This window comes from Trachurus japonicus, chromosome 21 (genome assembly GCF_045865225.1).
Source record: "Trachurus japonicus isolate A0001 chromosome 21, Traja_1.0".
Classification (NCBI taxonomy): Eukaryota; Metazoa; Chordata; class Actinopteri; order Carangiformes; family Carangidae; genus Trachurus; species Trachurus japonicus.
This window is the reverse complement of record NC_140927.1, coordinates 11,714,895-11,725,856: the sequence shown is the minus strand read 5'-3', so window position 1 is coordinate 11,725,856 and position 10,962 is coordinate 11,714,895. Positions and strand designations below refer to the sequence as shown.

General features: G+C 40.6%; 1 protein-coding gene across 1 annotated transcript in view; it reads left to right on the top strand.

Moving 5' to 3' along the window:
• The first annotated feature begins 579 nt into the window (after positions 1-579).
• tmem163a (transmembrane protein 163a) overlaps positions 580-10,962 on the top strand; it is a 59,361-nt gene continuing 48,978 nt past the window's right edge. Inside the window, exons 1-2 of the mRNA XM_085765257.1 lie at positions 580-1,142; positions 6,858-6,977. Of these exons, the coding sequence (XP_085621383.1) occupies positions 941-1,142; positions 6,858-6,977 (322 nt within the window). The 5' untranslated portion in view covers positions 580-940. The remainder of the gene's footprint in view (positions 1,143-6,857; positions 6,978-10,962) is intronic.

Genomic DNA, 10,962 nt, shown 5'->3' with positions numbered 1-10,962 from the left:
TATTGTCTCTAACTCACTGACTCACACTGCCAACACAAACACACCACACCACAGCACTCCAATACAGCCCAGTTTAAACTGACTGACTTACAGCATGTGGAGCAAGTCACTCTGACTTATACCTCACTGACAATTCACTGACAACACTTTGGCTGTAGGCTACCTGCCCACAGCTCTGTATTGTGGCTCCCCCTGGTGGTTAGTAGAGCCGTCTTGTGATTAACTCATCAAGAATCAAGACAACAGTCAGCCAGGTAAAAAGACTGAGGGTTGAAAGTAGTTGATTTCTCTAAATCTGATACATGGGGATCAATGATCCAATACAACAGCAAGAAAGATATTTTACATAGTAATAACAGAACCTGATCAATAATTCCTGTGATATTATTAGCTACAGAGTAATTCCGTAAACAATCATTATTCTTTTAGACTTTGTTGCTTGGTGTAAAACAGCTCTCCATTAGAAACTCAATAAAGTTTTGTAACACAAAGAGTAATTCATAAAACCCCCTGAGTGACTGAGGAGAGATGTCATGTAGTGGTGGGGCTGGGATCTAAGAGGAGGACTGAAGGAAGAAGGGGAGGAGGGGAAAAAAAACTTGCTGGCACCGCCTGCCACATTCACAGCAGATCTCAGCAATTTATCGCACCGCCGCATCTAACCCTAAAGTGTGTGGAAGTGCCTGATCCAGACAGGGTGTTTCCATCCAGGCTGCTCCTCGCTGTAGAGTTCTCACACAGGGAGTTGTTTCGCCGCTGATGCCGGGGAGATAAATCCTTTATCCCCCCATCTTCTCCTCCTCTCGCCATCTCTTATCTTCCTCCCCTGCGCAACTGAGTCAACACCGGTGGATTGGACGCGCTGGATGGCTGCTGCACTCAGCGAACCGGTGTGAATCTTTTCTTTCTTTCTGACAACAAAACAACAACCGCAGCAATAATGACGGACCCGGCCACCCAAGAGCCCTACCCTGTCCCAGACCCGACTATTGTGGATCCCTGCCCGGCCACGATGCGGAACGGCCAGTGCGCCCCGGATGGCTTCACTAACAACCATCACCAGCAGGACAAATCCCCCAGCCAACCCGAAACCTTCACCACGGGCCAGGAGATGAAAATCACAGACAGTGTGGAGGGAGACGGTAACTTCATCTCCCTCTGTCATGTTTGGATTTGTGTGTTTTTTCAAACTTATTAATGTGAACGAGTGTTGACGGCTCCCCTGGGAGGTGGGAGGGTATTTTTAACCATGTGAGATATTTTTAAACCATGTGAGATATTCTTGCTTGAATAATTTATGACAGTCCTACATCAGCAGGATTAAGCAAAAGTTGAATTTAAAATTGAAAACATTGTTAAACTGATTCAATTCCCCATCCATTAATTAATTAATTAATTCATTCATTCATTCATTCCTCTCAGTTTTAGACATTTCATTGCATCAGTGCATAAAGTTGTCAAACATGGACCGAGAGACACAGCTTCAGTCTGCTTCAAGACTTAAGTCTAATACTAATCACATGTAGGCTGTGTCACAAACTCTTAGTGTGCATTTGCATTTCTTTAACCACGTGTGTGTACGTGTGATTTATTTTCTTCTTTTAAGACTAGTATAATCCCATTCATCATCTAATGTGCGTAAAACCTGTTAAACGTAACATTTCACAGTGGATTACAAGAGGCCTTCAGTTACGCTTCACTATAGATCCTGAACCTGTTGTTCATTTTACATAGGCTTCCAGTAGGTTTATTGGATGTAATGCAAAGGATATCTGTCATGTTAATTAAAACCAGTGAGCTTTTCCTAATATAGCCTCCTAATAACACTAACATGAGGAAACACAAATGATTATTGAAGTCAGCTTCCTGCATGCTGATTGGTTTCGGCTCATTTCCAATAGCTGGACTCATCTACCATACATTTGTGCCAAGTCATGAAATTATAAATATATGAAGTGAGAATCAAGGATTTTTGAACAGCACATTTACATCTGCTACAAAAGATAGATGTTCTTGTTCCTTGAATGTCTCAAAGCCACTGATCAGTTGAAAGATTTTAACTCTGATTGATTCCTGTGGAAGATTGATCCCTTTAAGGAGTGCTCCAGTGATTCAGTGTCACACTTCTGCAGAGCTTGTGAGAGACAGATGGTGGAAATGGTGGAAATCAAAGCAGCAGAGGCTGAGATACATCAGCTTTTATCCCTCATATGGGTCAAGTTCCAAAAACACTGGATCCACTGCAACTCAATAGCATCTTCCACTCTGCCTGCTGAACAGCTTTGTAAATTCACACTTTCACTTTGCAAGACTTTACACAGCTACCACTTCCAAATTTAGACCAAACCTGATGACGTCAGCTGTATTATTTTCTCAGATTTGACAGAACTTCTCGAGAATCATAATGTCACTGTTACTCAATGCGGTTTTAACAAGCTGAAGCAGTACTAATTCAGACTGGCGAGATTTTTTTTATGCGTAACATTGGTGGAATGTCCCTTTAGATGCATGAAATCTCTTGTGTTACTTCACTTGTGATGTTGAGTGAGGTGCCATAACTGTTAGCTTGTGTTTAGCTCACAGAGATATCGAAAGCTGCAGTTTGAATATTTGGAGGTTTAAACAATCAGTGGCACACATCACACATTTCTACACAATATTTCACACTCTCCTCCCTCCCCCGCTTTCCTCAGCTCTCTCCTATTTACATAAATGTCCCTGTTAGAAAACGTCTGCTGGCTTCTGATCATGGTTTTCCAAGCCAGAGACAGTTTCCTTTTAAGGAAGGATCAGTAATATCTGAAGTATATCATAGGTAATAATGTATAATAATAATATCTAGGAAAAAGTTCAGAACATAGATAGATTTAAATCATTTTTTAATAATTATAATTGACTTCTCTCAGGTTATTCTTCACCCACAAGGATTATATTCACTCTGTATCTTCTAGTGAATGTGGTTGGGAGGCGTGAAATCAGGTTATTGATGCCTGATGGTATTTATTTTTAGAAAAGACAGTTATGACAAGTGTTCAAGTGTCAAGAGAGATGTTCACTGACATAAACCGGTATGTGTGTGTCAGAGAGCGCTGCATGAGGAGATGTTGAGCACATGCCTCCTGTCTGATCCCCCAGCCAGGGATCATGTGAGCAAAGTGATTAAACCATGCTGTCTCACTTCCCCCTCCGCTACACACACAGAGGACACACACAAACAAAACACACGCAAACTAGTTAGCTAGTCTTGCTAATATGGTTTTCAAAGACGTTTTTGAGTTTCAATCAAAGATTTGGGGGCACTTGTTTGGTGCCTTCATTTTGTAGTTGATATGCTTTGAAAATCTCATTTACTAAGGCGATTTGTGATCCTGCATTTGCAGGGAACTAATATCCATAGAAAACCACACTGCAGAGCATATGAGAGTGACAGTAAAAAAAGTGTTGTCATGTTGCTCCATGTGTGTACAGAGAGAGTGCGGGGGAGAGAGAGAGAGAGAGAGAGAGAGAGAGAGAGAGAGAGAGAGAGTTGTACGACAGTTGACTTAATTAGCCAATCATGCTGCAAACTGATCCTGCTCCTGCTGTGACCCAGTGGCCTTCCAGATCATTTTAACCTGCTTTAGGCATGAGCCTTGTACTAAGTTTTATCTTCAAAGAAAAAGTAAAAAACCAAATCAATTGATTTAATAAGGTATGGTTGCAAAAATGCCAAATGCTTCTGCCTCACATGTACATTTTTAAATCAAAAGGTTTTTTTTTTCTAGATGCAGCCTGATGCACTTGGATATAAAAAGGGTCTGATTGTAACAAATGATATCCTTAACTAAACCAAAGTCAGATACCAGAGAGCAGTTGCTGGGAAGCTAGTGAGGGACTGTGTCTGCCTTTGGATGCCCTGTCTGCATCTCCTTCTGTCTACACCCACACTACATACAGTAGTTAGCAACATCAAGTCCTGCAGGCAGAGTGAACTGGCCATTCCAGACAAAATGGGTAAATGTACAAAAAAGGTAAAGAAAAGAAGGAAAAGTCAAATAACTGTGTCAGACCTGTTATGATTATACCACTGGATTGTGGGAGTGCAAAACGAACAAAAGGTACTGCAGTGTACTTCCCTAGCAACAAGCTTTTGGATGGAAGTTGGGGAATCTCTTTATTAGGACCAAATTCCTAACGAAGCACAACACAAACTGGATATGTTCAATTTGCACCAAGAGGAATTTACAAGGCAGACTACCTAACAAAATATGTACTATGAGTTGCATTATGGGAAATGTATGATGTAGAATGTTTTGGAGCTTTACCCAGATTACAGTAAGTGATTGTGGAGTGAACTGATTTGTAGTCTGAGCCTCTTGTGGGTCTTAAAAATGTACGTAATTGCAATACTAACAAAGTGCAGTTTTACTTAATGGTTTGATTTTCACTTCTGAAAACTGACTTGGTCATCAGTCGTGTTTGAAACAGTATAGAGGGCCTCTGACTCTGTAAAACAATCACATGACTTTATCAGTTCTCTATCAGCAGTTCTTTCTGGAGCGATTCCCTCTGTGACACATTCAGAGAAAATTCCCCAAAACCATCAATACCGTCCTCAAAAACATCTCAGATAGATAGATAGATAGATAGATAGATAGATAGATAGATAGATAGATAGATAGATAGATAGATAGATAGATAGATAGATAGACAGACCTAAATTAGAATACTCAGGTAATTTCCTAATATGATTACTAAATTGCTTCCAGAACATTTGGTTTTGTATGTTCAAAGCTTAAAGGGGCCATGTTTTCCCTTTCATTAGTTCCCATTTACTGCCTGTTTATGTTTGCCAAGCTGTAGCAGTCGAACACGAAAACACCCAAGACAGATTTCTGGGTAGAATGACAACTGGTCGCATAAAAAAAAACCCTTTGGATGCAAAACTTAAGGCTTCTAAATATTACATGAATCTGCAGAGCCAGCTTCACATTTCATGATAATGGAACAGCTTGGGGCAGTTCAGGGTCTGGGCTGTTTTGTCTGTGACTTTAGGCAGAGACTTCATCCACAGAATCAGGGTTTTTACTGTTGATTTTGTCTTTGTTTTGTCTGATAGAAATTGTGTGTGAATTGTGTTTTTGAAAGTGAGCTGACCCTGATGGTCTTCACAATAATCTACTCTTGATCTAAAGTCAATCTCTTGATTGACTTAAAGAGGAGCTATGCAAGTCTGGTCACTTTTTTCGCTGTTTTGCTAACCCTCGTCCTGGCCATGTGCATTTGTTTACAACGATGTCAACGAGAAATAAATCATTAGAGCGGTAGACAACGTTATATATATCGAATGTTACAATGTGTATTTGTGTAGTTTAATCTGTCATAAACAAAAGATGGGGTGTTTGTATCGCGGTGCCGCAGGGACGAGAGCTGGGACCCCGGGGTGACGGCACAGATCTTGCAAAGTTGTTTTTCAGCCAAGAGACGCAATAAGTGATACACACGTGGAAGGCAGAGAGGCTCCATTCTCCCCCGTAACAAGTTAAGCCATTAAACCATCACAATTACTCCAAAGCTGTTTAATTAAGGTAAAAATGTAGCATAGTTAAGCTACAAATCCTGCGTAGTTCCTCTTCAAGTAGACTTTGCTGGGGTTTTTTTTTCTAAATGATTATTCTATAACTTCTTTGCATATTTCTGAGGAACTTTATCCTGTTCATGTCTTTGTTGCTGTAAGTGTTCAGGGTAGTAGAGTCAGATGAAGGTCAGTAGAGAAGGTTAAACCTGTGAAGCTGTCCCTGTGTTGTGATTCACTGATCTGTGGTCCTTCTGGGCAAAATGCCCCGTGGCCCCTTGTGCCATCTTAGAAGGATGCATGAGGGTGGCAGAGGAAACTCTTCACTTTGAATTGAACTGAATTTGTCACAACGGTGACTGTATGACGAACCAATTCAAGGAGCATGTGTTGAGCAGTGCCTGACCTCTGGCCTCTGGGAAAAACTGAGAGAATTTTCCTCGAAAGTAAAATCAACTGGAAAAGTGGAAGCAATTACTGGCTTCAATTTTCCTGACAACAAAAACACAACATTTTCCTGGAAGTAAAAAACAATCTGACCTATTTGTTATTGCACACACACTAAAATTACCACTGTATTGTGCTCTTCTCTTGTGTGGCCCAGCGTGTCTCAAGATGCACTGCTGGCTAGAATTGAATATAATATAGCGACAAACAACATCAGAGACAGAGAAACTGAGGATTACGCTGTTAAATGCAATATTGCGCTTCTGCTCAGTAAATCAAGAGTATTAAAGCTTCAGTTTCAATTATTTTGACAAGGTTGCTATGCTGCAGGAGCCAGACTTTGGCATAACACAGCTGGTGACACAATGCTTAATTCTCTGACAGAAGGCAGCACCTAACCATTATCTTCATGTGTCTGTCATATTAGAGGCTTTATCATTATAGCCATGAACCAAATACTTCCAACCAAAGTCAAAATATGTAATTACTTATTCAAAAACCTGTGTGTATGAGTGAATTAATTGAGAGTGTGCATGGATGTTCAGCTGACTGTTTTCTTTCTTTCTTTCTTTCTTTCTTTCTTTCTTTCTTTCTTTCTTTCTTTCTTTCTTTCTTTCTTTCTTTCTTTCTATTTCTTTTTTCTTTTTCTTTTTTTTACAGCAATGCTCTTTGACTCTAAGATGAAGATACAAGCTTCATACAACCAACATTTTTTCATTGAACCAAATATTTGTTTTTATCTTAGCTCACATAACAACTTTTATGTCACCCCAAGCTGGCAAAGCATGCCATTTTAGAGTTTATACAGTAAAAAAAGGAGTTGTCCTTGTAACAGAGCTTCTGTGTTTCACTGCAGGTCTCCTTGAGAGCAGCATGCGCCTGAAGCCTCATGAAGCCCAGAGCTACAGGAAGAAGGCGCTTTGGGTCTCCTGGGTCTCCATTGTGGTCACACTCATACTGGCTGTGGCAGCTTTCAGTGAGTATTAAAACACATGCCTGTATTTACACACATGCAACATGTACTACAGTGCCAGCGTCACTTTGTTGGAACATTGTGCAATCATGAGTAGACTGAGTGTCAGCTCATTTCCCTCACTGTTGACTAAGAGGAGATTGTGTCATCTAAACGTCTGCATCTGTGTAAATGTAAATGTGTGAGTTGTTTAGCAATGTGAAACTTGAGTGGATGCAGGGGGGGTTATCTATTGTTCTCCACAGGTTGAAAACAGTTGGAAAACAAACCCTAACTAATCACAAAGTCAAATAAAATCTGTAACTCACAGATTGAGGATTCTACCACAAGATCTGTTTGTTTTAAAAGCCAAGTGGAGATATTTATTTGGGCAGCAAGCAGCAGGGAGAGGGCAGGATGTCAATAACAACTGTGTGTGTTGCTATTACTGTAAAAGTCCACATGAAAAAAAGGGAATTGATTCAGTTCACTGAGGACATATTTTACAGTAAATTGAGTCTTTAGTGTGTCCAAGTATTTTAACATTTTAAAAGAAGTTTTTTTTTAAACAAGGGAAATTGAAAGCCACGTGCAATAGCCACTAATTCCAAGTTAGCGTATCAAGAAAGATCAGACACATTTCCTGTCATGAGCCGTATGACAACAAGTGAGCATGTGCCTTTAGCCATGCTGGAGCTGAGCCATGACTGTAAAACACTGAATTAGAGCCTTGCACCTCCCACCCACAGATAGATAGATAGATAGATAGATAGATAGATAGATAGATAGATAGATAGATAGATAGATAGATAGATAGATAGATAGATAGATAGATAGATAGATAGATAGATAGATAGATAGATAGATAGATAGATAGTGTTAGCAATTTGGTCTGGGGCAAAAATATTAAAAAATATAGTTATTTTTTTTCTTTTTGACTTTGCATTTTGGACGCTGTTCAGATCACAACACGCTGTAGCTGTGATGCCTCTGATGTTGCATGGATGTGGCAACAATTTCGACACACAATTTGTTGTCTTATGATAGGCATGGGGGTCTTACGTGTAGCCTGCTGTTGGCAGAGCAAAAGGGGATGTGGTTTTGTCATCTTGGTAAAGCATCTGTTTCAAGTCATGCTATCATCTCAGACCTTTTGTCATCTCCTTTCCTCACAAAGCACAAACTTATTTTTTAAGTGATGAAGCTGCTTGGATCTTCACGTAACAAAGAGAGACACTACACAAGGGAGATATGAGCAAAACAAGCTGCTTCAATATATCACTTACGTAGTTGATTCAGTCGCCCACACAGCATTTAGCATTTACATGAGATGTGCTTCAGTTAAAGCTGCTGTAGGAAATGATATTTGTTTACAATACATCACATGGATACTGAAACATGTCACTTTAAGTGATAAAATAGATAGTAATCACTCAGCTCTCAAGTTCACTGTAGCACAAGCATCTAGTGCTAGCATCTTCAGAGTCACTATTTTGCTGAAGGCAAAGGGAACAGGACGTACTGTACATTTGTCTGGGCCCAGACACATGACTGCAGATTAATAATAAAGTTGCTCCATATCTTCTGAACATGTAAATGAACGTGTAAATGATCAGCCACCTCAACTTAAACCATAAACCGTATGAGCAAGGTGATGATGATGAAGATGCTAAACTATGGTGTGTTTATGTGGAAATATCAGATGTGTTTCAGGTTCTCACAAGGTCTCCGTATGAATCTGAAGTGAAACTAATAGAAATGCCGGTGTGAATGAATACAGCTCCCAGAAGATAGATCACCTTTAGTGTGTGAATGACCTGTTGTTGATTCATAACCCGTGCAAGGAAGAATGAAAACGTACTGCGGAGCGCAGATAGATGAGGACAGTGTGTGTGTGGACATAGGTCGGCAGAGAACAGAGAGACTTAAACAGAGGAACACGATGACCCACAAAAAAATATGAACCACTGAAACCGGGGGAGACAGTCGGGCTGCTGGGAGACAACCAGGGAGGAACAAAAGAAAAGGGGGGGATGAGTGGAGGGAAGTGTAGACACGCTCGCCTCCACCAGACATAACGGCAGCCTCAGGAGGATGGTCAGGGGCACTGGGTTAGGAAATGAATAAATGAATGCAACGCTCCACTCCTCTGTCACCACACAGCATAGAGAGCAGGAACTATGGGAGAGAGGCTGTGAAGAGGAGACAACTTTAGTGAAGGGCAGTAGAGGGACCAGAGAGAGTGAGAGACAGATGGATATGGAGGTGTGGAGTGAAGCTCTGAAAGTTGCAATGGTACCAGGGGATGAGGCAGGACGGGTCCTGGCACGCAGTGTCAGGATTTAGTGGTTGCGATGGCTCAACTTTAAAGAACACCATCGTGCTGTTTCCTCCTGCCGGTGGCCTACTTTCTCTCTCTCTTCTCTCTCTCTCTCTCTACATCTTCCATCTTTTATCTTTTACGTCCTGTCAGCTTGTTTCCCTACCCTCTACTTTCTTTACCTCTTCTTTATGTGCTGTCTCACCTTCAGTTTTCTCTCTGCTTTTATATATGATTTGTGCAAACTCAGATGCTGATTTGATTCTACACAACCAACCAGTGACTGGTCCATAGTTCTTACAGGTTTTCCTCTGGGTATGTTTTAATAAAGCACAGTACAAGTCAAAGTCCTCTGTATCTGTCATTTGATTTATTTTCTCTTCCTCTTTCCCCCCTTTCATCTGATGTCTCCTTTTTCTCTCTCCAATGAAAATTTCAAAGATCCACTGCCCCTCTGAAACCTTTTTTAACCTATAGAAAGGATGAAAGTTCAAGACTATCTTCCTTAGCTCTGTTGAATTGACTCTTGAACGTCTTGGTCATGAATAACGGCTGCTCTGTGTTAGCTCACAACCTTTCTTGAGAATCTATGTTTTGTGTTGCTGTTCACCTGTGAAAGTGATGCGAGTCTTTGATGCTTTATCAGACTAATCCGGCTCAGGGAGTGAGCAGGGACCTCGCTTCAAGAGGCATGGATAGCTGGGTCATTGTGCTGTTTAGCCACCATGTGTAAAGGAATAATTAGATAGACTCTGAGAGATGTGATGGACAAACAGGAAACCACAAGATAGCATCATGTTTCTTTGAGGAAGTCAAGTCAGTATAGACTAAGACATGTGAGTCGGCGCAGGTGATTTGGACACATGAATAAAGGTCTTTCTTTGGAAAAAGTGACTATGCAAAAATGAAATTGCGAAAAGATCTAACTTCTGTAACAGACACCACCCCTCCTGTGCATGGCTATTTCTGCTATTTTTGTAAATGGGTGACACCATTGAAACAACAGGAAACAATTCCTGTATGTTGTTTGTTTCCCCAGGTAGCCTATCAGCCAATTAGTTTGTTTGTTTCAGCCCTTTGATAGATGCATAACATCTCTTGGAAAGCATCATCAGCATACCATACCTCGGTTGTCATGGTTACAATAATAACCACACATGGTGACCATAATGACTGGTCAGGGTTTGGTTAAGTTTAGGAAAAGGTGGTGCTTTAGGTTTAAATAAATACTTGGTTACAATTAGACTGACTTTGTTGTCATGGTTACAATGGCAGTCTGGTTGCATCTGATAAATAGTGATGGAGAAGAGTAACAACTTAAAAGGATAGTTCAACATTTTGGTAAATATGCCTATTGCCATAATCCCTGCAGTCATAGGAGTAGGTTCATTACCTTTAATTATCGGTGCATGTTGTTTTGAGATCAGCGGGGCAGAGACGTGAGCTGCTCAGTGAACACAATGGAGGTGAAGGGCCTACAGGTCCCCTATTGTCCCTCATCAAACTTCAAACTTCTTCTTCGGTGAAAACCTCAGTTACAGTAAATGAAATAGAAGAAAGACATATTTCCTTTAGTTTACACTTTATTTTACTGGGACATCTTTGCATTATTTTTCTTCTGGCTGTGGTGAACTGTGAGGAGAATTTCACATTTGTTTTTTCAACCTTCTAATGCTTCACATGAAAAGT